The sequence below is a fragment of the Dermacentor variabilis genome, chromosome 4 (assembly GCF_050947875.1).
Source record: "Dermacentor variabilis isolate Ectoservices chromosome 4, ASM5094787v1, whole genome shotgun sequence".
In the NCBI taxonomy this organism is placed as follows: Eukaryota; Metazoa; Arthropoda; class Arachnida; order Ixodida; family Ixodidae; genus Dermacentor; species Dermacentor variabilis.
This window is the reverse complement of record NC_134571.1, coordinates 213,001,293-213,028,870: the sequence shown is the minus strand read 5'-3', so window position 1 is coordinate 213,028,870 and position 27,578 is coordinate 213,001,293. Positions and strand designations below refer to the sequence as shown.

The window sequence follows — 27,578 nt, the reverse complement described above, 5'->3', positions numbered from 1 at the left end:
ACGACCGGGGTCGCCAGTTCACTGCTGATGCCATTGAAGAGTTACTTCGTTTGTGCACTTCACAGTTCCGTCATTCCGCGCCGTATCTTCCACAGACCAATGGCCTCGTTGAAAGGACGAACAGAACGCTGACCAACATCCTTGCCATGTACGTCTCTTCCAATCATAAGGACTGGGACAACGTGCTTCCATTCATCACTTACGCATACAACACGGCGAAACACGAAACCACAAACTATAGCTCATTTCATCTCCTGTATGCAAGGTTACCGCGAAGCCCTCTGGACACTTTCTTGCCCTTGGTACAGCACAATGACGATTCTGTATTGAAGACTGTGTCTCGCCGAAGAAGCTCGTCGAATGGCTCGTCTTCGTACTCTGGCCTCGCAAAGTCGTTCGAAAGAGCGATACGACGGCCGTCACGTACAAGTATCGTTGAAAAAGTGACTTGGTCCTTCTTTGGACACCGCAACGCAAGCGTGGATTGTGCCAAAAGTTCTTGTCACAATATTCAGACCCATTTGTAGTTGTGGACCGCCTGAGCGAACTCACTTACGTCATAGCTCGCCTCCTGTGCAATGGTAGGCGATCAAGCAGAACCCCGCTGACTCATATTACTCGCTTGAGGCCTTTCTACCCTGCTTGACCATCCTGACTCGCCCCACGGCCTTCGTCTGCTTCCGGGGAAATATAACAGATACGAAAAGCACGGACAAGACGAAAGAAGAGAAGACGAAGAGAACGAGGAGTTTGAGAGGCCGGGCTGCACTGCGATCACGCTACGATTATCGTCCATCTCCTTTAAATAAAACCATTTCTTCGCAACTCATCGTAAAAATATTATTACCCTGTGTAGGCTGCGCCACAACCTGAGACAGGTTAAAATCTAAGGTTAAATTGATGAATTTTGTCGAAGTATTACAGGATGAAGATAAGTTAACCCAGTCGATAAGAGGAAAATTGAAGTCGCCTAGTACATACATTGCATCAAACGGGTGAAGCCTCGTCACTGATTCAATGTTGCTGCGCAAGTCATTAATAAATTAATTCGTGACATGCGGAGCATTATTCATTCTTTCATATAGTACTGTACTATGTTACGCTACTGCAGCAATAACAAGGTGCATTTTGCAGTATTAATTCTTCCCGTGGCGTTACGCGCCTAGGCGCCTTCGGGATACGTAAATTGAAGAAGAGGAAAACGAATAATAAATCAGAAAATCTGCGAAAATAAATCTGCCAGAAAGCGTAAAAGGACTCAGAACTTGTAGGACCATAATTTGTGCTTATTAACGTACAAACGGATACTCGTAACCAGAAGAAGCTGGTCAATGGCTGCGGTGTTTCTGTGGATTTTTAAGCATGAAATGCTCTTAGATCATATTGTCAGTGACCTTCAAGTGGCCTTGACCTAAATGCCGCAGCAGTTAGCAAGGCGAGAACAAAACGACGTCCTCCGATGAGCCAGCCAAAACTAAAGAAAATGCGGTCTCTGGCCCCAAACCTTTTGTTCAGGACCGCATCACCTACGCTAGGCACTGCCCAAACAAGTTACAAAAGATATGCCTTTCGTGTTGTTACTAATGTTTGTTCACAGTATCACGCAAATTGTAACTTCTAGTTCGCTGAAGTCCTGTAATTTCCAATAGAAACGTTCAAAAGGCAGTCGCAAGGCACCATCCACTTGATTGTCATGTTTTGGGGCTGAGACATGGTTGCGTGCGCTCTTTTTAACGCGGCGGTCTGTGAGTTCCGTGGCATGGATTTTGTGTCGCCTCGGGAGATGGCGCTACGCTCCGTGGTGCCTGCTTCAGGCGTTTTTCTTCTAGCGGGGCAGTGCTCTCTCTCCCTGATGTCTTTCGTTACCAGTCGTGCCGCGCACAGCCGGTTTTCTTCTTCTAGCTGCGCAGCGTCCCTATTGACCAGTGCACGCTATGGCATGGTGCGGTGTGGTGTGGTGGGGTGTGCGGTTGCGAACGCCCATTTTTATATTATGGCTAGTATCATCTAAAACCAATCTGCTTTGCTGGTTCTCATTTCATGCGTACATCTACTCTCTATTACGGAAGAACCAGCAGTTTCTTTTGAGCACCCATGAAGTTGGCAATACAATACATTCACATTACATGCGCTAAGCGATTATGGATAATAAACATGCTAAGCCTTTTCTACCTTGCGCTATGGGGTGCTGCATGAAATGCCCCTCAACTGAAAACTTCCCTACCTAGGAAAAACAGGCCTATTCATTAACTGGCAAATGTCGATGATTTGTTTAGTTACTCCCTCAGAGATCACTTGAACATAACGAGCAGCGTATCTTGCTGCGCATTCCAAAACCTGCTCTGTGAGCTTTGGCTCTCGCATGTCACGATTCAGGGCAAGAGCGCCAAGTCGCCAAGCCCGTTCCACATAATCTGGTTCTGCTACTAAGAACGTGGGCAAGTACAAAACATTTAGGCATAATATGCAGACTAAGTGTATTATCCTGCTACGAAATCTACGTTGGTTGTCTCTTTTGAATCTTGCTGTATGTATAAACTTCCAACCTGAAGGTAATAAAAATTTCAAGCTTTCATAATGCGTCATGAAAATATTAGAGTAGGCTATCGAACATCGACTTTTTCGAATATGAATAGTAAGTATCAAATATCGAATGGAAGAGACTAAATCGGGCCCACGTGTTTACAGCTGTAATATTTATTTCGGCATAATTAGGAACATTCTTGTACTGGATAGGCAGTTAACTATCATGGGTAATCAGGATCGTTTTAAACGCAATATCGCTACAACCGTCATGAAGAGAACTACACGAATATAGCAGCTTCACACCTTTAGACACTGGCTGGAAACACACTTTCCAAGAATGGCAGGAAGCTGTAAGACCAACTTTCCAAGAACGCAAAATGACTATTACATAAGAAAATAGCACAATTTAAAGAAAAAGAAAATACAAATTTACTTTTGTTTTTGCTTTACCGAGACACAACAAAAGGCACTTTGGAAGAAAAAGATCACTGGTTGTAAAGTAAAAAAAAAAACTACTACATGATTATACGGCTAGAAATACTAATTGGCAGCCCAGAACCGAAAATAGCCGGTTGTCATCTATTGCACGAAAGAAAGGCAAACGAGGGTCGCGGTTTTGTAACGGCGATGTTTTTGTAAGAAGGCTCGCGCATATTTGTTAGTCAGAACTATATAAAATCAAATAATGAAGAAAACAAAAAGAAGGCATAGAAGAAATCACTTGTACATTTTAATTGAAGTGTAAAAATGAGAAGCTCAAGGGAGATAGAGGAAAAAAACAACAGAACTCGCCGTCGTTGAGAGCCGATCCCACCACCTCCGCTGTACGCGTGCATTGCACTACCACGTGAGCACGGGTAGCTGGCCGTGTTGGTTGAGCAGACCTGATGTGAAAGGCGCGGACATTTCTGGAAGCGGCGCCCTGTGTGTTTTTCTACTTTTTTGTCCGTCGTCGCGTTTGCGCCTTTCACATCAGACCTCGCTCTACCAGTTGTGCTATAGCGGCGGCAGTTACCACGTCCATGCATTCTTGGGTATTTTTGTATGTGCACAACACTTAACACAAGGAGGGTTAACAATCACGACACTTCTACTACAAAACTGCAAACAAAGCTTGCATTACTAATTTAGTTTTTGCATTGCTTCAAAACCTCGCAGCTGTTTTTAATTCTGATAATTATAATTAGTGATATATTGTTCAGCAGGTCAGTAACCCAATTTAAACACTTGGTTGTTGCGAAATATTTGGTTAGTTTTGATTTTCGGACATACAAATACTTCATTTTGGAATACGAATAAACTATTGGACACAAACTATTCGTATTCGAATATTCGTCCAACCTATAGCAAATACTTTAGTAAAGTTAGATCCATCTATACCCTGCTGGTAAATTCACTGTTTTCCTTAAGCCGTACAGAGATTATGCCAATGTGATACATATAGGTAAATTATTTACTTCCCATTAATTTATATTAGAGTGTTTCAAAACACCTCCGCTCTTAAATTCCTGTCAGTGCCTTGTGAGTGCTTGGTCAGTGCCTATGTCTCTTCTGTCAGTGCTTACAGGATAGCGGTGGCAGAGCGATCTCAGGCAGCACGTACTGCAAGGATCACTGCCTAATCGGCAACTCTCTCTCTCTCTCTACATATATATATATATATATATATATATATATATATATATATATATATATATATATATATATATATATATATCAGGTGAGTGTTTGTTTGGGTTTCCCCGAAGAAAGGGGGTTAACCGAGGGGCCCAATTTTTTTTAGCCATATCTGAGAAGACAACAGACACTGACACCAAAAACACCATAGGGGAAATTACTTGTGCTTAATAAATGAAATAAAGAAACAAGAAATTATTGGAATATAAAGTGGATGAAAAAACAACTTGCCGTAGGGGGGGGGGGGGGATCCACTTTGTGGGGCACTTATGTTTCCTAGTAGAACGCTGGGAGTGTCAGCCAGCGCCGCCACTCAAAGACTAGGCGGCGGATGTAGAACATCCTTTCTGCCGCAGGCCTCACGAGAACGTCATCTTTTTTGGTGAAGGCAACCGGTCAATAAACACACACATGCTACCTGAAGGCATCAATGTTGCCGTATTCTTGACTCTCGTTATGTAATAAACGAGAAGCAAGGAGGTTAACTGGGGGGCCCGCTTTTTATTTAGTCATATCATAAGACAACGAACACTGACACCAATGACAACATAGAGGAAATTACTTGTGCTTATTAAATGAAATAACGAAACGATAAATTACCGGACATGAAATTGGATGAAAAAACAACTTGCCGCAGGTGAGGCACGATCCCACAACCGTCGCATTTCGCGTGCGATGCCGTATCAACTGAGCTACGGTGGCGCCGTTTCCCCATCCACTTTCTTGGGTAGTATAGCTGTGGGGGTGTTAGCTAGCGCCCCCACTCAGAGACCTTGGCCGCGGATGTGGAACATCCGTTCTGCCGCAGGCGCATCGAGAACGTGATCTTTTTGGGTGAAGGCTACCGGTCAATAATCCTACGCATGCTACCTGAAGGCATCTATGTTGCTGGATTGGAGAGCCTCGTTATGTAATAAAGACAAGAAAGGTGATTAACCGAGGGGTCCATTTTTTCAGTGATATCATAACAAGACAACGAACACAGATACCAAGGACAACATAGGGGAAATTACTTGTGCTTAATAAACGTAATAAAGAAAGAATAAATACTTGGAAATGAAAGTGGATGAACAAACTACATGCCGCAGGTGGGCTATGCCGCAACCTTCGTGAAATGCGAAGATTCTGGGATGCTTCCCCACGATCTTCGCTGGCATCATTTTTGACATGTGCACCTGATGAAAATAGTAAATTCGCGTTGTTTAGACTGTCGATGTAGCACGCATGCGCAGAAAACATTCATTCTTACAGCCTTCGTTTATTTAACCTTTGGTAGTGGTTCGCCGGACATAAAAATATGCACAGAAGCCTAAGTAAATTTTCCTGTGCGGTAATTTACACAGTTGGACCTTAACCTGTAATAATGCAGTGAGCTCCAGAGAAGCGCAATTACCGTCATTTATATAGATATTTAACATTGTTTCTATTGTCCTGTTCCCATTGCCTGGAGCACATGGTGGAATCGGGCCTGCTGATGTGCATACCCTGAAGCAAGCGTTGATATGCGATAAATGGTAGTATATACGTGGCTAATCAAAAACGCTCCCTAGTTTACTTATTTCAATATGCACTTCAGGGCGCCTGTTCTAATTTGAACGTTGAAGCTAAGGAGTGGTGACGTCATTCATGCCTAGCAGGAATCCTGAAACAAGGGCCATTTTCAAGATATGCCATACTTTTGCACCATAACCCCCTTCCAAGGGCTACTTTCAGTCCATCGCACGCGTAATGCAATGACGTGGTAGCATTCCGCACCCACAGCTAGTTGTTTTTTCATCCACTTTCATTGCCAATAATTTATAATTTCTTTAATTCAATTAGTAAGTATAAGTAATTTAACCTATGTTTTCCTTGGTGTCATTGTTGTCTTCGCATGATGTGATAAATTTCTACAGGTACCTTGAACTGAATAGTTACAGAGTCCTTAGTGAATGTTCTTATTGCCTGCTATAAATATCTATTTGGGCATTTCTAAATATCTACTTGGACACCTGAGAAGGCGGAATAGCATCTGCCGCAAGTGATTTAAAAAATCTTCAAACTAAAGAAATGAGCAGGCGGTACGTACGCGCACGAACATGCAAGTCCTCGTATTCAACGTTCATCTGGGGATTTCTTTACCGAGAGAGAAAGTCAACTGGCAAGGTCATGACATCACTTTACTATAGATCAGATAGTGAACATCAGACACTATTACGTCCGCAAGCATGACAGCTGCTCTTCCTGGCTCAAGCATGCACGTTTTGTTTACTCTCTTCAGTTCGCTTAAATTCTCAGTAGGTGCTCAGGAAAAGTTACTGTGATTGTGCACCTGAAGGTCAACGAAATCTAGAAAAGACAGTAGGAGACATCATGATTAACGGCGTGCTTTCCGATGCCTCGAACACTGGGCAAAATGCCATACGCACATCTGTTAAGAGAATAGAATTGAAATATGTCTATCAATAACGGCTATTGCCTTTGCCTGGAGGTTACTACAGAATTGCGGATATTGAGATGCTTGCGTTTGAACAAAGCAGCTTAAAGTTTGCAATGAATTTTTTTTGTGTAATACTTCTCTGTCCTCCCGACTCCCTAAACCACGCTTCGATTGCGAGCCTCTTTTTGATCTTATCGACAATTTGTTCTAGACCGCTCTTTGTCCCGAGCTTCGCCACCCATGCCAATGGATTTCGTGGACACGTCAACGTTTAGACTTTAGGAGCTCTGGCCGGTGTTCTTCATTGATAAGAAGACTCAGGACCCGTCATCCCTCAAGGCATGCACCGGCTGCTCGCGCGCAGTGACGGTGAATGCTGCGTACTTTCTTTAGTTCTGCAATGGGCTACGCAAATAAATCATATTCTGTACCAGCACGGTCGAAAACCAACGATGCGAGTGTCGCCAAAGATAGCCAACTTCAACCACCAGCGCTGATACAGCCGACGACCGGAGTATAGTAGCCATAAAGGTGAGAATTCACCGAAGAGTTATAGATATTCGAGATTATGAGTCCATGCGCGTACGCTCTGAAGTAATGTGAACAGAACGGGCAGGCAGTGGTTCTTAAAGCTCAGTGCCGAAGCGTTGGAACTTACCGTGGAACTCCCTCACTCTCCAAGATGTAGACAATATTCGTGCCATCGGTGTCTACAATCCAGGATCTTCTGTCAGTGCTAATGCCAGCAGGGGACATCGAAAGGCAGTTCCACTTGAGCGAAGGCAAACTTTGGACGTGCTCACCCGTGCTCAGCCTGTATTCCGAAAAAGGGAGAATGAGCTTTATTAAGCGGGATCCTTCAGTGTCCAAGCAGGGATTAGTGTCAGTGGTGAATATTAGAAAATAAAGGAAGAGTAAAAGAAACACAACCATAGCATGCTGGTCAAGTCGGTATGCACGAACTAAGTTTTTCGCGCGTTCACTATTATCAAGTGGCACGTGTCACAGCCCGAGTGAGTGCATTCGTGCACTGCCGCGCGGCGGCAAATAAAGATTTGTGACACATTTAATAAACGGCAGCGCAGACGCACCGTACTGCTGAACATGCGATCCAGTTTAACAACCGACAAAAACTAAGCTGTCCCGGCTTTACTAAAAAGGACAGTGCGCCTGTTCACACGACACCAATAATATGCACGCATGTCGTCACAGTGATTTTTTTGACAAGCTGCATTTGTGCTCTGATTACATGTAAATGTGCCACTGCGTCTAATTAATTAGGATTCCCACGCATTCCCACTCGCACTGTTTACTTCATTGGTGGCTCAAATATGAAAGAGCCTGCGTAGTTAGCGGCACACTAAAGAGAAACACTAAATCAGCTTAAACTGACAAAGTGTTGTCTCAGAACTCAATTGTCCTTACTTCCGTATTATTCGGTGCAGTATACGGTAAAAATAAATCAAGGTGAATGTTTAACTTTATTTTTTAGATGAGCCCAAAGGTACCGCGTCAATGCAACATCACGGGTTTCTAAGTATGTTTTCGTAAATGGGCCCTCGAGGCTCAGCAAAAGCTTTCGGAACCTGCTAAATTCCGTCTTTCTCCTTATTTCACAGCAATGTCCACAGCCATGAAAACTTACTGCCCCCAAATGGGCACCATCACGCTGTCACGGCGAGGCTGGTGCGGCAACTTCAACGCGGCGCAGGAGCTTCGCCTTTCATGTCTTACCTGTGCTTCATTGAGAGCAGCCTCCTTGTGATTGGATAAGGGCGATGGACGGGCTCTGGTTATGTTGCCTTTAGTGTCCGTTTGTGTTCATAGTTACTTTTGCTTTTCAGCGAAATTTTTCTTGCAAGCCCCTCTGAACTTTTCTGACAGGGCTGTATTATTGCCGTAATACAGCTTACAGACAGAAAAAACGATATGCAGATCCAACGCATATGTTGGAATCAGTATGAAGCTAAGGTTTAGTGCGGCGTTTACTTAAATGCTGCTTCAATAAATACGAATGGTACAAATGTCTGCACTCTCATCCCACGCAGCGTGCGATCTCCTGCGATGTTGATGTTTTTGCGCCACACAGCCCACAATTCTAACATCTTACGATGTTTATGTCTACGCGCTACACAACTCAAAAGCTATGCGAAGGGTTAGCAGCTGTTCGTTCGAACGTACACTGTGAGACGTGGACGCAGTGGTTTGAGCAGCACAGACGACGACAATGTTTGATGTTAATCGTGGGAAGTATGGCCAGACGGGGTGTAAGCACAGAGATGTACACGGCGAAATACAAAGGCAAGGTGAACGTCTATTGGGCCCTTTTATTCTTGCGCATGAAGGCTAATAACAACCCGTGCGCGCACGTGCTCTCACGCGTGCCACTCGATGAGAGGCATGTATTGGCACGAGAGAAATGTGCTTTCAATTGTGTCCTCGTGCACAAGGCTCGCCATTTAATTGCATCCTAATAGAAGGCATCCAATACGGGAGTGCCTCACTAATAGAGGACACTTAGCATTAAGAGGTCAAAGGGTGTTCGTTAATGATCGTTTGCCACATACCTCACCCTTTCGCGATCCAAAGACAATTTCATCTTTGGCGCGTGTATTTTTGTGTTTATGTTAGTCACCTTTTGAAGGATTTAAAACGCAGGATCATCGTGCACCTAACTGCCCGAGGTGCAACCCCCTGTCCCATTAAAAGAATGCTAAGCTAGAATGCGTAGCGCGATGTGGCAGGTGGATTTGAGCATTAATCTCTTTTGATATCTTGATGCCTACTAGGTTGTACGTATTTTTTACCAACAAGTCACTCAGTTTCAAGCTGAATTATGCAATAATGGAAAAAAATAAGACTGCGGACACATGCTCACGCACATGGTTGCAACATTGGGCACTTTTGCTGGAAGACTATTGTTTCGTGCTCTTGTGTATGAGTTACTCGGCCACACAATAACATCAGACAGCAGTAGTAGCAAAGTGTGGGATGGTTCGCCATTCAAAGCATTACTTTAATTAAAAGAAAACCATGAAATGTCCGATGATCGAATTGAACATCGGAGATTAGCCGGGTGCTAATTTATAATTTTGAAAGGTCAACGATAATAAACACCAGTGCGGATTTCGCAACGAGATAGCATGTGACCAAGTGTTATAGGGGCGAAAAGGCGACACTGCGGCACTCAGGCGCCAAGGAGAGACATATCTGGGCTATATGACTTTAATCTCTCCTGTGGGCGACCTCGTCCCAGTCGAATTTCTTATTCCATCAGCGAATTGAAATCTCACACAATGTCGACGGTCTTTGCCAATCTTGAAAACGTTGTAGGTGAACAATTTGAAAGTTTGCGAGTTAGTTAAGGACAAGATGGTCATTTTTGTGGTGTGTCCCCATATTTACACGCACTCGCGAAGTATATTGCATACTGTAATGAAATTCTTGAGACGTATTTGGTCGACTGCATAGGAAAATCCAGATAAATTATTGTACTGTTCCTAAAGTCATCTAGCCGCTTTCCGCAGGCTGCTTCGGTATAACTTGAACAGAAGTGAAACGTGAAAAGTTGGCACATACATCAGTATGTCCTCATCCACGTAGATCTGTAGTGGTCCCGGAAACTGCGACCGAGGCCTTGTGTAAGTGACAGGATCGTAATCTAGCCACATGACTTCCCAGGGAACGAACTTGTCTGGCACTGGGAAGCGCTGTATCTTGGTCCCAGGATAAGGAGACTGGCGCGATATGTAGTGCATGGTTGCTTGTGCAGGCATCGAAGTAGTCAGCATCGTAGGATCTGCATGTTGAAATGGCGCAGTGCTGGACTCATTTCACCCACCTTCTAACTGTCAATTGACTATATGAAGTGTTGAATTTTTGAAAGTGCTACAGAGGCACGTAATGCGGGAATCTATTGGTAGCAGTAAGAACTATGAAGAAAACAAGTTATAAAAAAGAACACGGCAGCTTTGTTTTTTTTACTCAGTTCAATACTTCCGCCTCCAAAAAGAAAGGTTGCTATTTGTGACACGTCATGATGAACCATGTAAGCGAGAACATTTGTTCTTGTTTTACAAATAATAAAACTCAGCAAAAAACAGAACACAGGAGCTGGAATTGAGAACACACATGAATGCAGAACTGCTTGACATGTGACGCGCTATTTCATTTCAGATTCCTTTTGGTGTCTGCGTGTAGGCATCATTGAACTTCTGAGTTGTTTTTCGTCATGCACTCTTGTGAACTCAGGCATAAGTGTTTTGTGCAAGAGCATGTGTTCCGTATTGGTTCCAGCGTTGCTCCGATGTGATGTGAGTACGTTTTGCCAAAATCTGCAGCTCAGTGTCGCAACTATTTTATATTATCCGGTAGCACCTCTACACAGATAAACAGACAATTTTCTTGTCTATGTAGACAACAGAGATTCTCTTACTCACATGCAGACACACTGTTCGTGTTTTTCGATGTTCTTGGTTACTACATTGTGCTATTGATTTTTGACACGACTGGCGCTTGCAGTTGCTAGGCATTTCTGTTTTTTTTTGCCAATCAAGACAATCACTTCAGCTTGGAGTACACATTACTGTCACAGAAGGCCCTCCTCGACTTTCGACTGATCACGCAAAACTGGAAAACGAAATGATAGTAGTGATTGGAAAAGGCACCGATAGCTTCTTTGTGACACTGCTGCTATCTCCACAATCTGAAATAAATTTACGTATTTGGGTGGTAGCTTGTCTTGCATGAGTTTTTGTTCTTGACAACTCAGCGCTTGTTGCTTTCCAGTCAACAATGCCATGTCACGTGGATACTCACACACCGTTCGTGATCTGGAAGTATCTGGTACCCAGCGTTAAAGAAGGAAAAGCCCGCAAATCAGATGACGATGATTGTTTAGATACTCAATAAGCCCCAACGGGTGCAAACTTTGTTAGAATACGAGCCCTGATCCTAGGCAAACCTTAAACCTCAACCTTAAACCTCAGCACCTCAGCCGACACCACAAAATCGCAATAGAACATTTGGTAAAGCGAAGCTTGCTTTACTGACCTTGGCTGAATCCTGCTGGCTTGTGAAATAGCTGTCACGAACAGCACCACTATCTTTACTGCCATGTCTGTACCACGTTCAATGTCAAACTATGTCTAACTGTTCACAGACGCGTTTGCTGAAAGCTGAAGGAGGCAACGTGTAAGTGCTGTCCAAACCTACAGAAAGGCCGCTTCCAAGGTCACCTGGTTTACGCGCGGCTCTGAACCACATTGTTCTGAAGCCCCATCTCGCCACTCTTAGGATTTGTCCGTGAGCAAAAGTTTTGGTACATTTCTCGCTATATGTACAGTGCGCCCATCTCACACCCGATGACTCGGCCTTAGGGGGAGCGAAAAATTAGGGCGTAGCAATTCCGACTTGTTGTCAAAGGACTTCTTCGACGAGAGAGGCAGGCAGGCGCGACCGTAAGCCGATGGGTGTATCTCCGCGCATACGCGGCCAGTGGACTCCAGGTAAGCGCTGAAACATATTTCACGCACGTCTTGAGTGCTCTCCCAATTTGCCAAAAAGAAATTGTGTACTTAGCCGCGTTCACGGTGGCATGCGTATGGCAGATTCCAAAACCACGATGCTAGAACCACCGACAAATAATACGCTGTGCTACCTGTCGCGATCAGCAAAACCCGCCTATCGCGATAAATTCAAGCCTGTTTTCAAGCATGTTAGAATTACAAAATGGGCTTAGACTGAAACTACTGATATACATTGCGCTGACATTCTAGTGAGAACGCGCCCCCACCCTTCAAAGAAATGACAATATGAAGTGGTCAAATTACTAACATCTCTATCAGTATTCATCCACCGGATATAGATGCCAAGAAGGCGTTGCTCTTTAAATAAATTTCCACTTCGTAAGCATATATACAACAAGTTTCCTTATATGTATCTCGCAAACGTATTCCGGGAACTCAATGTATGAAAGGATGTTAGCGCTGTTCATTTTATGACATAATTAAGGTACAAGAACTTACCCGCAGCAACTTCCCAAGCGCGCTGGTGAAACGTGCTTGTTAAGGTGAAGCAAAAGATGATTGTCGCGCAAAAGGAAGAGGGGAACGTGATGAGAAGGTTTACAGTACCACGCAAACAATAAGGAAAAACAATGTAGCGACCGCAGTTGTGAAGTTCACATACCAATTTTCATTACATCAAAACCGGTCGTAGTTTGCGTCGGTTTCCTTCTTCGACACTTGCATTTGCATTCGTTTTCGCGTGTTTACGTCTGTGTTGCCGCAAATCACGAGCGTGTATTCGCAACTGCTGTAAAGCAAGTATTGCAAAAGCGGCGGGAAGAGGCACGTCAATTGATTTCCCGCGCGAATTGTACGAACCATGTCTACCTGAACGCAGATGCGTTTGCTTTAGCTTAAAGGAGGAATCGTATGAGCACTGCACAAGCTTATAGAAAGACCACTTCCAAGGTCAGTTGGTTGAGGCGAGGCTCAGAACCATATTTATTTATTTATCTACAAATGCCTCACAGGCTCCCTGTAGGACTATAATGTGAAGGACACTAGACAATAATTCTTAACAAGAACACGAAAACAAATGAAAAAAATTCGGGTACCAGGTATTATATAATGGTGAAATTTAGTAGATATAACATTGTAATAATTTAATTTTCAGTAGGTTTTATAAAAAATTGAGTGGGCCTACATAATATCCTTATAAAATCTATAAACATGAATTGAAGCGATCATGTGGTTAGCAAACACAGTCATAGGCGGTTAGTATTTCATTTCGAAATGCCATATGGTCATGAATACAGAAGACATAATCAGGGTCATTACATTTGCCAATTACACGTGGAAGTGTACATGTCTTAAAGGCTTGGGTATGGGCGAAAAGACGAGTAAAACTATGTCAATTATGAAGCCTGCGAGATATGCGATGTGGTTTTGATAGTGACAAGGAATTTGCGTGCGCGCTGTAGACTATTTCATGCAATAAACAGAGAGTGGCTATTTTCCTACGCGATTCCAAGGATGATAGTGATAAAGAAAGCTTCATGGTAGTCACACTGAAGTGTCGGTTATAGTTTTGAGCGCTGAAAGTGCAGACCTGTTTTGCACAGACTCCAGTAAGTTGATTAGATAGACTTGGTGAGGTGACCAGATGGATGATGTATATTGCTTTGGCGGCTCGTCTCGGCAACCTTAGTGAGAGAAAATTTCGAGAGTAAAAATTTCGGTATATAAAGAAACGACAAAATATGAAAGTGTTCAACTGAAGAGATAAGATAGAATTTGTGGAACTGTCAAAACTGGTCAACAAGGCGAAAATAGGTGATATTCGAAACTGTAACGTCAGAATGGTTGAAGAAGTCGTAAGAAACGGACGCAACCTGAAATCAGTGAGAAGGAAACTTGGCATAGGATAACCCAACATATATGCACTGAAAGATAAGCAGTGTAATATCAGCAATCTCGAAGATCTAGTAAAATCAAAGGAAGAATTCTATACTGACCTCTACTACAGTACCCAGAGCAGTCGCGATACTCCCTTTCAGGAGTTCCAATCGGTCGGCCGAAGTGAACGGACGTGTCGTCGGCGAGCTCCGCAACCACTGAGACTACGCAACCTTCACTGACCGCCCTTGACCGCCCTTGCCCGGGACGTTTTCGCCGGGAGTCATATGGGAAGCGGCTTCCTCGCCGCTTCTCACCGACCGCCTTTTCTTCCCGGGACTTTGTTGCCGCTCCCGCGCCCCTACAGCTATGAAGCAGTTGCAACGCGGCTGCCGCTGCCGGGGCCATAGCTGCCTTGGCGTGTTTTCTACACCATGAACCAAGAGCGCCAAGCGACCAGCTCTTCCGAGGCCCGTGTTCTAAACGGGCGTGCAAAGGGCCTTCGGTCAATTCACCGCTCTGTTTCGATGGAGCATTTATCTACCGCAACGTCATTTTCCCACGAGCAGAAGACGCAATCGGCGACGGAGAACGCCGCCGCGCGTTCCTCAACAACAACGAAGACGCTCGAGGTGGATACGGCGGGAGTGGCCGCCGATCACATCGCAGCCAATTTTCCCTCCCAACAGCGAGAGGCGGGCACTCCGACCGGGGAAAGGATGGAGGAAGATGCTGCCCCGAACATTTACGACGACAAAACTGACGACGACACAGGAGGCTGTTGGAAGACAGTCATACATAAGCGACGCATCCGTCAAACGCGCGCTAAGACGCAACCCTCCGAGAACATCTTGGGCATTCCGGACGCCTCCCAGCCTACCGTACGTAAGCTCATTCGGAATCAGAACCTCCCTCAACTTCCTTTGCACCATGAAAAGATAATTCTGCGGCCTCACGGGGGACTTTGTCTCGATAAGTGGACGCGTCCAGAACTCGCCAGTGCTCTATGGAATGCTGCCAGCTTGGCCACCGAGGATCGTCAGGATATCATATCCAGAGTGCGACCTCAGCAGAACATGGCAATCATCAGCACACCCCGGTCACACGTAGCCGACGCATTGTACTAGGTGAGGGAGCTGAACCTTGGTCAGCGCGTCTATCCCATCACGACATATTTTGCGGCCCCAGACAACTCATGCAAGGGAATTGTTCCTGGCCTTTTGCCCGGTACATCGTCATCCAAGCTAGTGAATGAGCTTGTGGCTCCTGTAACTCAAATACTTCAAGCACGAATGATGGGTCAAACCAACGTTGCGTTGGTAACATTTGAAGGACATAAAGTGCCTCGCTACGTGCGTTTCTATGATGCACAACTCCGCTGCTACCCCCATCGACCCCGCCAACGCAAGTTCAAGTCTCCGTCCCCAGCCCGCGAGGCATCGGTGAGCCTCCCAGAGAAGCGCCCTCCTTCCCCATCTTCCCAACAACCCTACAAAAAGGCCCTGCAGACCAACGCCCCAGCAAAGGTGACCCTGGGCCTTACAGGGGTACAGCGGACCCCGGAGAAGAAAACAGCAATGGAGGCGCCTCGGGAGGTAGGTCGGGCGGAGGGTTCCCCACACCTCGCTTCGCCCAGTAAATCTCTCCCTATCCCTTCTCCTATTACCAATTCGTTACCAAATCCCGATCCTCTAATAAATATTGCCCGCCTACGTCGTGGCATGGAGGCGCGCTGTGAGCGCCTGCAAGAACAAACGGGCGCGCTGGTGGCAGACATGAGCACTAGTATGCAGGCGGCTCTGGACAGGATAGAACGCCAAATGGAGGCCCTTCAAATTGGGATTATGGAACAAGTGAAATCATGTATAGAGTGCACTTTCGCACGCATGCAAGTTCCTGAGCTTAGCGGTAACAACGAAAGCGCGCTTTCCGACCAAGGCTCTCGGCCGCAACCTTCAAATGTGGGCACCCGGCGCCCGCATCCCTATGCACGACCGCCTGCTTCCTCTCGCGATGATGATGGCGCCGCGTAACGCGGAGCAACTTGTGGTATGACAGTGGAATTGTAGAGGATTCAGCCGAAAACGAGGTTCCCTACAGCAGTATATCGCCACATCCACGAACCCTCTCGATGTCATCCTCTTACAGGAAGTCAATTGCACCCCTTCTTTATCCGTCTACACTGCGCTCTCGGGTGTCTCTCCTCTTGCGAGAGCCTTAGTTTCGAAGCATGTTACATGTCGCATGCATACCACTAACATTGACATTCCTCACCAAATATTGTAAATAATTACGCAAGGTAAACGCAGCGAAACTCTGTTTATACTCAATGCATACAGTTCCCCCCGTTCACGAACGCACTGTTTTCAGCACCTACTAACAGAATTTGGTAGGTTTGGACGGGTTTCTGTGGTGGCCGGCGACTTTAACGTTCCGCATACTGCATGGGGTTACGTTAAATCGCAAGCTAAAGGGAGCCGCTTATGGAATGCCATCTGTTACATGAGATACACACTGCTTACCAACCCAGAGCACCCCACTCGGATGGGCAACAGTGTATCTCGGGACACCTGCCCTGACCTTACCTTCGTGCGCAATACTGGCCCAGTGGTTGCGCAGGCTCCTTTAGAGGACCACCTTGGTAGTGACCACTACATTGTAGCGACCACCTTGTCATTACGGGGTGTACGCAGGCCCGAGCGAAATGTGCGTATAACGGATTGGGCGAAATTCAGGGAACGTCGCCAGGACCCACCTGAGCGCCAAGGGTACGAAAGCTGGCTTGAATCTCTCACACAAGATCTAGAGGCCACCACGAGCACACTGCGCACCACAACCGAGGCACCAGACATAGACCCGCATTTACTTCATCTTTGGAACGCCCGCGTCGGGTTGGCACGACGATGGAAACGACAACGCCTCAACCGCAAACTTAGGAAACGTATAGATCAAATTACACGGGAATCTCAGGAGTATGCAGTGATCCTTACGAGGAATAACTGGCGTGGATTTTGCGATCGCATCTCAGGCATATTGAGCACAGCAGAAACGTGGTCGATTCTTCGCTCACTCACAGATCCCACCACAACAAAGGGAAAAACATTTCAAGAGCAGCACATCCTAATGCACGAGTACAAGGACGATGTCTCGACACTCCCCAGAGAGCTAGAGAAGCTTTTCATACCCACAGGCCCGCCGCCGCAGTACCCTGACTATCCTTATGTAGGCGAGGCGAACGAATTGCTCGATGCAGACATCACATCTGACGAAGTGCGAGTGGTCCTACAAGACCTACGCCGCAACACAGCACCGGGAGCCGACCACATCCTATTCGCCACCCTTCGTAACCTGAGTGACGCGGATATTAACCACCTCACCCATATCTTCAATGATTGCTGGCGCAAGGGCATGCTTCCCCAAGCATGGTGACACGCCGACATCACACTGATCCCCAAACCGGGCAAGCCTGTTAAGGTTGAAAACTTACGACCCATCTCCCTAACATCCTGCATTGGTAAGCTCATGGAGCATGTACTCTTGCGGCGTCTGCAGCCCTTCCTCGAAGAAAAATTATTCTTTTCTAACTCTCAATTCGGATATCGGGCTCATCTGTCTGCCAAAGATGTGCTTTCACAATTGCGGGAGGAAGTCATAGCACCTCCGTCGTCCGCCCAAACGAGAGCACTCATCGCCTTAGACCTAAAAGGGGCATTCGATAATATTGCACATGACCTCATCCTTCGCAATGTTGCACATTCACACAGTGGAATTTGTATGTACAACTATATCCGCGCATTTCTTCGAGATCGCACAGCCACCGTAGGAATGGGACCGCATCGACCCGGTACGATTCGCCTTGTAGGACGTGGGACAACCCAGGGCTCAGTTCTTTCCCCTACTCTATTCAATATCGCGCTCGCAGGGCTCCCCCGGCTACTCGACCAGATCCCTGATGTCGCCCACGCTATTTATGCGGACGACATTACTATCTGGTCGACACGGGGTTCCGACGGAGCCATCCAGGACCGACTGCAGCGAGCAATCGATACAGTTTCCGAGTACGCGAGAAAATGCGGCTTAAGATATGCTCCGGAAAAGTCGGAGCTCATAATCATTCGCCCCCGGTGCCGTTCCTCTACTCCCCCTATCACTGTGCACGTGGATGGCACACCGGTACCACAGGTTAATCGTGCTCGTATCCTAGGCCTACACGTCCAAGCGGATGGCAGGACAAACTACACTGTTTCCCTTCTATCCAGAGAGATTGAGCAAATTCTGGCGATGATACGGAGGGTCTCGAACCGGCGCTCGGGCCTTCGAGAAGAGGACCCGCTGCGCTTGGTGGAGGCATGCGTGATCAGCCGCCTTACATACCATCTCCCATTTCGGCGGCTGACCCAAGCGCAACAACTTCGCATGGACGCAATGATTCGCAAAGCGACGAAGGTGGCCCATGGGCTCCCGAACAATACTTCCACACACCGTCTCCTTAACTTATGGACACATAACACACTAGGTGAGCTGCTAGAGGCACATTGGGTCAGCCATCGCCAGCGCCTCCTACTCACTCCTACTGGCCGCCATCTTCTCACACGGCTAGGATACTCTGTCGCACCCCTTGAGGCCGAAACCCGTCCAACGATCTTGTCATCAGCGATACGCCAAGAATGAGGTATTCATCCATTGCCACGTAATATGCACCCCGAGCATGACAACGGGCGGCGCAAAACCCATGTACGATACATTGGCCGCATGCATGCAAACATCCCGGAAACACATACTTTATACACGGACACATCACGCACTCAAGGGGGCAATATCTCGGTAGTTTTGGATGGCACCGAATCCCTGAGAGACTCGGCTGCAATGCGCGGAACAAATGCCGCTTACGGAGATTTTCTCGGTGTTTCTCTTGCAATTCGATACGCCATCCGTGTTCCTGAGGAAGTGTATATATTGACGGACTCGCCACAGGCATGCCGGGCGTTCCTATCAGGACATGGCATCCCGAGAGCGGCACACCAAATTCTCAAACAGATCCCGCAAAATACACCAACCACACCTCCCCGCATCCACTTACTCTGCACCCCTGGTCATATCTCGCTGCCGGGTAACGAACGCGCACATACGGTTGCCCGAGAAATTTCCCTCCGGGCGACTCGGTGTGGTGAGGCGACTAGTTCAGAGTGGGGGGATCCCTTGCTCCGTTACAAAGACATACTCCGTCATTATACACGCATTCGTCGCACCCACGCCGCACCACCGCCGTCCTTCTCGCGGGAGGAAGCAGTGGCATTACGCCAGTTAAAAACCGCAACTTTTCCAAATCTTGTATCTCTCAATAAATTCTACCCACACTGTTATGAAGAGCGTTGCCCTGCCTGTGGCAGCTCGCCCACCATCTTCCACGTCACGTTTGAGTGCACTGCATACCTCTTTCCTCCCTTGCCAACTCTCCTTTACCCCCTACGCAACAAAGAGCTGTGGGACGATGCGCTCCGCGACGGACCTGCCGAGGTCCTCCGAGCTGTGATACAACGGGCTCGAAACATCGCCGGAATCATCTTAGGGACCCTGGACTGAAGGTTCCTCCCACACTGGTCTCGCCATTCCAACATTGTTAATAAAGATGTTTTACTCTCTCTCTCTCCCTTTCAAAGTAGTAATTAACAGGTTAAAGACGCTCCCTATATAACAAGCGATGAGGCCACGAGGGCCTTGTAAGGCATAAAACGGGGAAAAGCGGTTGGAGAATATAGAATCACAGTCAATTTAATCGAAGATGGAGAAGACATAATGCAAGAAAAATGTCAGCTCTTCATACGCACTGTAGATTTAGAGGGTACCAGAGAACTCCAAGAATGCCAGCATTGTACTAATCGATAAAATAGGACGTTAGAAAACTGAAAAATTATAGGCCCATTAGCTTACTTCCAGTATTACATAAAATACTCACCAAGACATCTCGAATAGGTTAAAGGCAACACTGGACTTCGGTCATTCAAACGAACAGACTGCTTTCAGGAAAAGATACTCTACAATGTTACATTACGTAAGCAAGCAGTAGAGGACGCTTACGTAAAAATCTTGGAAAGTATCTACAAAGATTGAACAGGTGCCTTAATTCTCGACAAGAAAAGTAGGAAGATACCTATAAAGAAAGAGGTCAGTCAAGGACACACAATCTCTCTAATATTATTCACCACATGCTTGGAAGGAGTATTCAAGCTATTAAACTGGGAAGGCTTAGGAGTAAGGATCAACGGCGAATATCTAAGCTACCTTAGATTGACAGATGACGTTGGTCTTTTGAGAAACACTGGGGAGAAGTTGCAACAAACATATTGAGGAACTAAGCATAGAGTATATGAGTGGGGTTGAAAATTATTATGCCGAAAACAAAGATTGTGATCAACAGCAGAGCAAAGGAACAAGAGTTCAGGATCGCCAGTCAGCCTCTAGAGTCTGTAAAGGAGTATGTTTACCTACGTCAATTACTCACAGGGGACATTTAATGAGAAAAAAAAACCCACAGAAGAATAAAAGTTGGTTGGAGCGCATTGGACAGACCATGTCAGATCCTGAGTGGAAGTTTACCATTATCATTAAAAAGAAAGGTGCACAATCAATGCATTCTACCGGTGCTGACATACGGGGCAGAAATTTGGAGACTGGCAAAGAAGGTAGAAAACAAGTCAAGGACCACGCAAAGAGCAATGGAGCGACGAATGTTATGCGTAACATTAGGAGACAGGAATGGAGCGGTGTGGATCAGAAAACAAGGAGGGATAGCCGATATTCTAATTGACACTAAGAGGAAGAAATAGAGCTGGGCCGGTCATGCAATGCGGAAGTTAGATAACCGGTAGACCATTAGGGTTACAGAATTGGTACCAACAGAAGGGAAGCACAGTCGAGGATGGCAGAAGACTAGGTGGGGTGATGAAACTAAAAATTTCGCAGGCGCTAGTTGGAGTCGGTTGGCGCAGGACAGCGGTAATTGGAGATCGCAGGGAGAGGTCTTCGTCCTGCAGTGGACATAAAATAGGCTGATGATGCTGATGATGATCATGAATAACAAGCGTATACGCCATCAGGAGTACAATTATTTTTATGAAACAAGCCTTTCTCTGCCGAGGGGTCCGTGTCTTTCGCGTCTATTTTTTCCGTCTTTCACCGATCATAGTGCAGTTTACTCTTTTGCTGTCACCAGTATTGGCCCGCTCCAGTCCTTGATAAACTGTCATTGCAAAGCTAGAGGGTAATGTGTGGCCACGTGGATCACAGGGTGAAGGTCGCCATGGCTTTTCGCCTTCACTGGCAGCCAGGTTATCGCTATGGTGTAAAACGCTACGCTATATGGCGCTCGCATTCATGGGTGGTTGACGACGTCTAGGCGCTATGAGCAGGTGGGAGAGTTTTTAACATGCGAACCTGGGAACTCTGTGTGCACGCCCTCTACACGTGTTGGCGATGACGGCATGACGCGCATCTACGTTGCCACGCTTCTTCCTTTCATCGCAATTTCCTTGTGTAGGAGACGTCATCGTGAGCGCATTGCAATCATACGCTCCGTTCTTTCCACGTCTGCAGCTGCACTCCGTGCTCTAATAGTTACACTCCCTAAAATACCGCTGCCACCTTAGTCTGTATAGCGGGAAAAGCCAACTATTCAAATTGGGTTAACTAGCCCACGTGTGTGTTTATTCTTATTGAATCCGCACCAACTAGCCTGTTCTGCTACCAGTTCTTCATTACGTTATTCTCTACTTCTGCAAGGCCGTATTATGATCATCAATTGTGTTGTATTGCTCTTGAATTCATCTTTATTGTCATTCGTTGCATTCTGTATAGCAAAGCAATGTCCTCTATGCAAGAAATCCTAACCAAGTGAACTAGCTATATTCCAAGGTGCCCCTCCCTTACAATTGTCTGTATAATTCCTAACAACTTCCCAGAGACTTTAGTGACAGCTTATTTACATAAACTCTACTAACACATGTCTATACAACGCCAAAGCACAGCCTAGTTACTTTATTCAGAACATTTTCTTCTAAACATGTTTGGAAATTTAAGGTGTTAAAAATAACAATTTTTAATAGAGACTGTTTAGAAATTAGTTACTTTTTATCAAGACCACTTTTATTAGCACTTCTTTAAAACATGAAGTGCCCTTTTATAAATACAGTGTTTACTACTATCTCTTCACACATTCAAGCGGCATTTTTCTAAAAGTGATGCTTAGTCGAAAGTAAATATTTACTTTTTATGCCTTTTACTAACGACACAATGTAATAGAATGTTAGAAGGCACTAGTATAACTTCTCTAAAGCAATTTTCAAGGGATCTCAATTCAGCCAATTTTTCTCTGCGGACGTTTCTACGAAACACGGAGATAATGCTGTCTCACTTGTAATGCTGTCCCTAAATGATTCTGTCCTACTGTAGAATGGTAAGTAATTTCAAGAACACGCGATTTTCCTACCTATTAAAATTGTTTCCAAACACATTCCATAATTTTTCCAGAATTACTTCCTTTGTATATATAAAGGTGTTTCAAAACCAAGTAGACGGCCAATTGTTTACAGAGTGTTACTAAAATGCTTAAATAATTAAAATTTTTTAAGGTTCGACTAGACTAAGTGAGCCTGCGGTAACGTCAGCTCAGTTGAAGAAAATCAGCTTACACTACACGAAGGCAACGGCACGATGGTAGCGAAGTACCATTGAGGCCGCGCACAGCAGGCCATGCTATTAAGGCCACCGACTGTCTTTGTAACGCGATAGTCAGGCGGTTGGACATCGCCGTATAAAAACGCTGGCCTTCCCGTTATTGAGAGTAGATGTAAGGATGAAATGGCTGCCAGCAGAACAGATTGACTGGAGTAATCACGATAATTATTCACAACTATCTGACAATCATCACAACCATTTACTCCCTCGGACGCTGCCGGCCTGGTCACGCAGCGTGGTGCCATTTTTCAAAGCAGGCGGCACAAATCCCCCACAGTGAAACTCATGGACCGCTGGCAATGAAAAGAATACAGGCAACCGTGTCTCAGCGCCAAAAAATGACAATCACTGATGCACTGTAGGTTTCTTTTGAATGCTGCTTTTGAAAATGACAAATTTAACGTGGAAGCTTGGGTTTGAAACTCATTGGAGAAAGGACACAGCGCAAAAAAAAACAGGGACACGTGAGCGCCACGCACACAGCGTTGAGTTATAACAGTTTATTCATGAAGCCATGATGTAATAAATATATAAGGTGCTACCATGTGCAATATGTGAATGATGGGCAAAAAATTTTGGAATATCATTTTCAATGCTGATAGTGATAGCCACGTAGATGGAAAGCACACGAAATGCTTGCCATTCAAATCCTGCCAAAATACCTCATTTCCAGAAATGACAGTGTAATCGAAAGAGAACTGATGCACGAGCTATCAAACCTCCTATTGAAATATGCTTCGACGTTTTCATTTCTCAGCTGTGAACTATGTTTAGCGAGCACATTGCTATTTTCCAAGTAGTGCTTACACCCATGGTGGTGGCAATGAATATCCAGATGGCCTTGTACCGTGTTGTACCCATTTTTATGGTGCTCCCTGGAACGATCATTTAAGCATCTTTCTATCTGTCTCACTTACTCTTTTCCACAAGAGAGAGGGGTCGCACAGACCACGCCAGCAATGCAGGGCACCACACCCTTCCTGTGTTTCACAGTACAACGGCCACCCCTCGCTTGTAAAACAAACGCTGAGGGCACTGACGAGGCAGACATTAACAATTCCTGTTTTGATTAATTTTGAATGAGCTGACAGGAAAGAGAAGAGCGGCTTCCCGCTACTGGATACAAACGACCAGCACAAATGTCTGCTGGACCATTCGCGGCTTGACGTCCAAAAACTTTAAGCAGTTATATTCGGGTAGCTCATGCGTCAACTCTAGCAGATGCAGGCTTTTTCGGAATAAATATAGCACACTTCTTGCAGCCAACTCAACCACCTCCTCCGTAAATTGAATAACAACTGAAGATCGTATACATATCTGCACACTTTAGCAACCAGTGATATCAAGAAAACATTGAATATTGCGGTCTTTATGCACGAAGTAAATATCCCAGAGGAGAAGCCCAAAACAGGACTCTATACAAATTCCACTTCTGTGAATCTACCGCCCTTCCTCGCAGAGAGAAAGGTGGATTTGAGATAAAATGTCAAAAATTCTAAAAACCCAATAACCGCAATTTCTGTCTCGTTATGGAATGCTATCGCTCGAAAGTTGTCACTGCATCCTTCCACGCATTTTGGCACCCCGTCATGTGGAAGAGTATAAGACAGGGATTTTACATCGACAGAAATGCCCTCGATGCAAAATAGCTCGCATCTCATCCCACATGATGTGATGCTAAGATGTGTAGAAGGATGCATTGACTACATTGGATCGATAGCATACCAGAACGAGACAGGAATTGCGGTTAGGTGGTTTTTCGAACTGTTGACATTGTATAATAAATCTACAATTCTCTGTTGGGAGGAAAGAGAGTACATTCTGAAAAGCGGAATTTGAATAGGCTTATGCCTTCCGGCTCTCTTCAGTGATATTTACCTCGCACATAAAGTCCGCATTAGTTAAACGTTTCTTGTTCTGACCCTGGTAGCAAAAGTGTGGAGGTATGTAGGCAATTGTTTAGTTCTCGTTGAATGGTGCGCAGAACGTTTGAACAAGCTGCACGAAAACTGCACGATTAATTCAGAAAAAAGCTGCATTTGTTTGAGCTGACGCATGAACTGCCCGAAAATAACTGCGTAAAGTTTTTGGAAGACAAGCGGTTCAGGTCCAGTAGACATTTGTGCTCGTCGTTTGTACCCAGAAGCGGGAAACCGCTTTTCCTTTACCAGTCAGCACATTCATAATAAGTAAAACGAGGAATCGTTATTGTGTGCCTCGTCAGTGCCATCAGAAAGTCATGTCAGCATTCTATGCAAAAAGGTTTTGATCCTTAGGTTGGCCGCTTGTTGTCTGCCGGATAAACGAAGGCTTTAGTATTAGCTGTCGCTGAAAAGCCTTTTAAGCAAATCAAGCATGGCGAAGCTGATCGAGCACCGCGTCCGCCAGTGGAAGAGAAAAAAGAATTGCACTACTTCCGTATATTCATAATATGTCCCATAAACTGAAGAGGGTAGGGCAAAGCGCTGGTGTTGGTGATTTTTCCGCTGCAAAAAATCTAGCAAAGCTTTGCAACTTTCCTTCAGAAGCAAGGCGTGGCTGCTGTACTGTGAAATACAGGAAGGGTATAGTGCCCTGCATCACTGGCGTAGTGTATGTGATGCCTCTCTTGTGGAAAACGCAGGTGGGATAGACAGGAAGGTGCTTAAATTATCGTCTAAGGGAGCACCATCGCAATGTGTACAAAATGGTGCAGGGAAATTTGGGTATTCATTACGGCAACCACGGGTGTAAGCAGTATTGGTAAAAAGTGAAACGCTGGCTAAACATAGTTCACACCTGACACGTGAAATAATTGAGGCAGATTTCAATAGGAAGTTTGATAGCTCGTGCGTCAGTTCTCCTTCGATTGCACTTTCATCTCGGGAAATGGCGTATCTTGACAGGGTTTGAATGGCGAGCATTCCGTGTGCTCTGTGGACACGTGGCTATCTTTATCAGCATTACAAATGATGCTCCAGGTTTTTTCAGATCATTGGTATATCGAGCATGGCAGCGCCCTATATACCTGTATTTATTCCCGCATGTCTTCGTGAATAAGCAGTTTAAGACAGCGCTGTGTGGGTGTCGCTCTCTCGTGCCCCTTTCTTGCGCTGTGTCTTTTTTTCCAATGACAAATAGGACTTCAGCGTACTTGGAGTTGCAGCTATAATGACATTGTGAAGAAAGATTAGGAGCAATCGGAACCAAAGATTTTTTTGGTACCTTCTTTGGGCAGTAAAAAGCGTATGCAATGCGGCCCTTAGAAAGTGTTGGGGGCCCCAGGGCGCATTCTTTATAAAGTTTTCAGCAGTTTCACCGAGGATCTCGTTTTGTTTTCGCCCCGATTCTCGTGTTATTCTCGTTTTGAGCACCACGATGAGGGCTCTGGAGTTTGGCTGAAGGCCTCTTGAATGTCGCCGACAACGCGACCTAAACGCATTTCGTGCATGAAATTTGGCATAGACACTTACGATTGCTCACGTGTGCGAATGCAAATGCATTATTGTCGCTTTGGAGAAATGTTCTTTTTTTTGTGCGTTCCGTGTCCGCGCAAGCTCTCGTTTGCGTTTGAACTGGGCCTCGGTAAGGTGAAATTTACACGCGCCGAGCCTCTCAAAGCGCTCACCTGCCCGCGAGGAGTTCATAACCGGAAGGCTCGCTATGCGGCGTTCATTTAGACATTAACCTTTTTGTTTTATAGAGTCAAATACGCACGCATTAAGTCGCGCGTTTAGTAAACCAGATGGCTGCGACCTGACGTGCGCAGTGACACACGGACTGGGCACACATTTTCTCAAGCAGAGCCATGGAGCCGCCGCAGCGTCAAGGAAGCACGCTTGCCTCACCGCCGGGAGGGCCGGGCTCGATTCCCCACCAAAGCGAAAGTTAGGTTATATTCATTTCAATGGCATTAGCATATTTCTTTTACAGGAACCCCCCTGAGAAATCTGACGTGAATTCGAGTATCTTTTATGTGGTTTTACTATTTGCCGTGCGCATCCTTAGTACCACCATTCAATCACACCGCTGACTGCAGCGCCGTATTTTCGCGTATTGGTGCATATAGTGCTTTTGCGTTAATAATATGACCTCATCTTTTTACATGGCAGCCTAATTGCGTCCCGGTCAATGTTAAAAAAGATCTAAAACCCCCGTGTAACACGGTGTCAGAACGTTGCTTCTCAGACAATCAAAAGGCTGCAGTATACAGCTGCTGCGTACTGAAAGCAAGTGTTGACCTTAAAAAGCCCACAAGTCGAACAGCGAAAAAATCTGAATTGGTTGCAAGTGTAAATTTGCTGCTATACCCCTTTATAAAATAATGAAACTATCCTACTGCATAAAAACAGCGAGAAGAAAGGGGGTTAACCGAGGGGCCGGATTTTTATTAGTCATATCAGAAGCAGCCAACAAACACTGACACCAAGGACAACATAGGGGAAATTACTTGCGCTTTAATAAATGAAATACAGAAACGATAAATTAATTGAAACTAAAGTGGATGAAAAAAACAACATGCCGCAGGTGGGAACCGAACCCACAACTTTCGCATTTTGCGTGCAATGCTCTACCGATTGAGCTACCGCGGCGTCGTTTTCCCATCTACTTTCTTGGGTATTTATGTGTCCTAGTAGAACCCTGGGAGTGTTAGCCAGCGCCCCCACTCACAGACCTCTGCGGTGGACGTGGAACGTCCTTTTTGCCACAGGCGTCACGAGAACGTGATCTTCTTGGGTAAAGGCAACTGGTCAATAAACCCACATATGCTACCTGAAGTCATCAATGTTGCCGGATTCGAGACCCTCGTTATGTAATCAACAAGAAGAAAGGGGGTTAAC

General features: G+C 45.6%; 1 protein-coding gene and 1 non-coding gene across 2 annotated transcripts in view; both read right to left on the bottom strand.

The window, feature by feature from the left end:
• LOC142578515 (transient receptor potential cation channel subfamily M member-like 2) overlaps positions 1-27,578 on the bottom strand; it is a 442,858-nt gene that overhangs the window by 75,049 nt on the left and 340,231 nt on the right. The window contains exons 25-26 of the mRNA XM_075687892.1: positions 10,202-10,421; positions 7,281-7,436 (exon numbers count right to left, since the gene is read on the bottom strand). Of these exons, the coding sequence (XP_075544007.1) occupies positions 7,281-7,436; positions 10,202-10,421 (376 nt within the window). The remainder of the gene's footprint in view (positions 1-7,280; positions 7,437-10,201; positions 10,422-27,578) is intronic.
• TRNAL-CAA (transfer RNA leucine (anticodon CAA)) lies at positions 27,257-27,329 on the bottom strand. The gene has a single exon. It is a non-coding gene; the product is annotated as a tRNA-Leu (tRNA).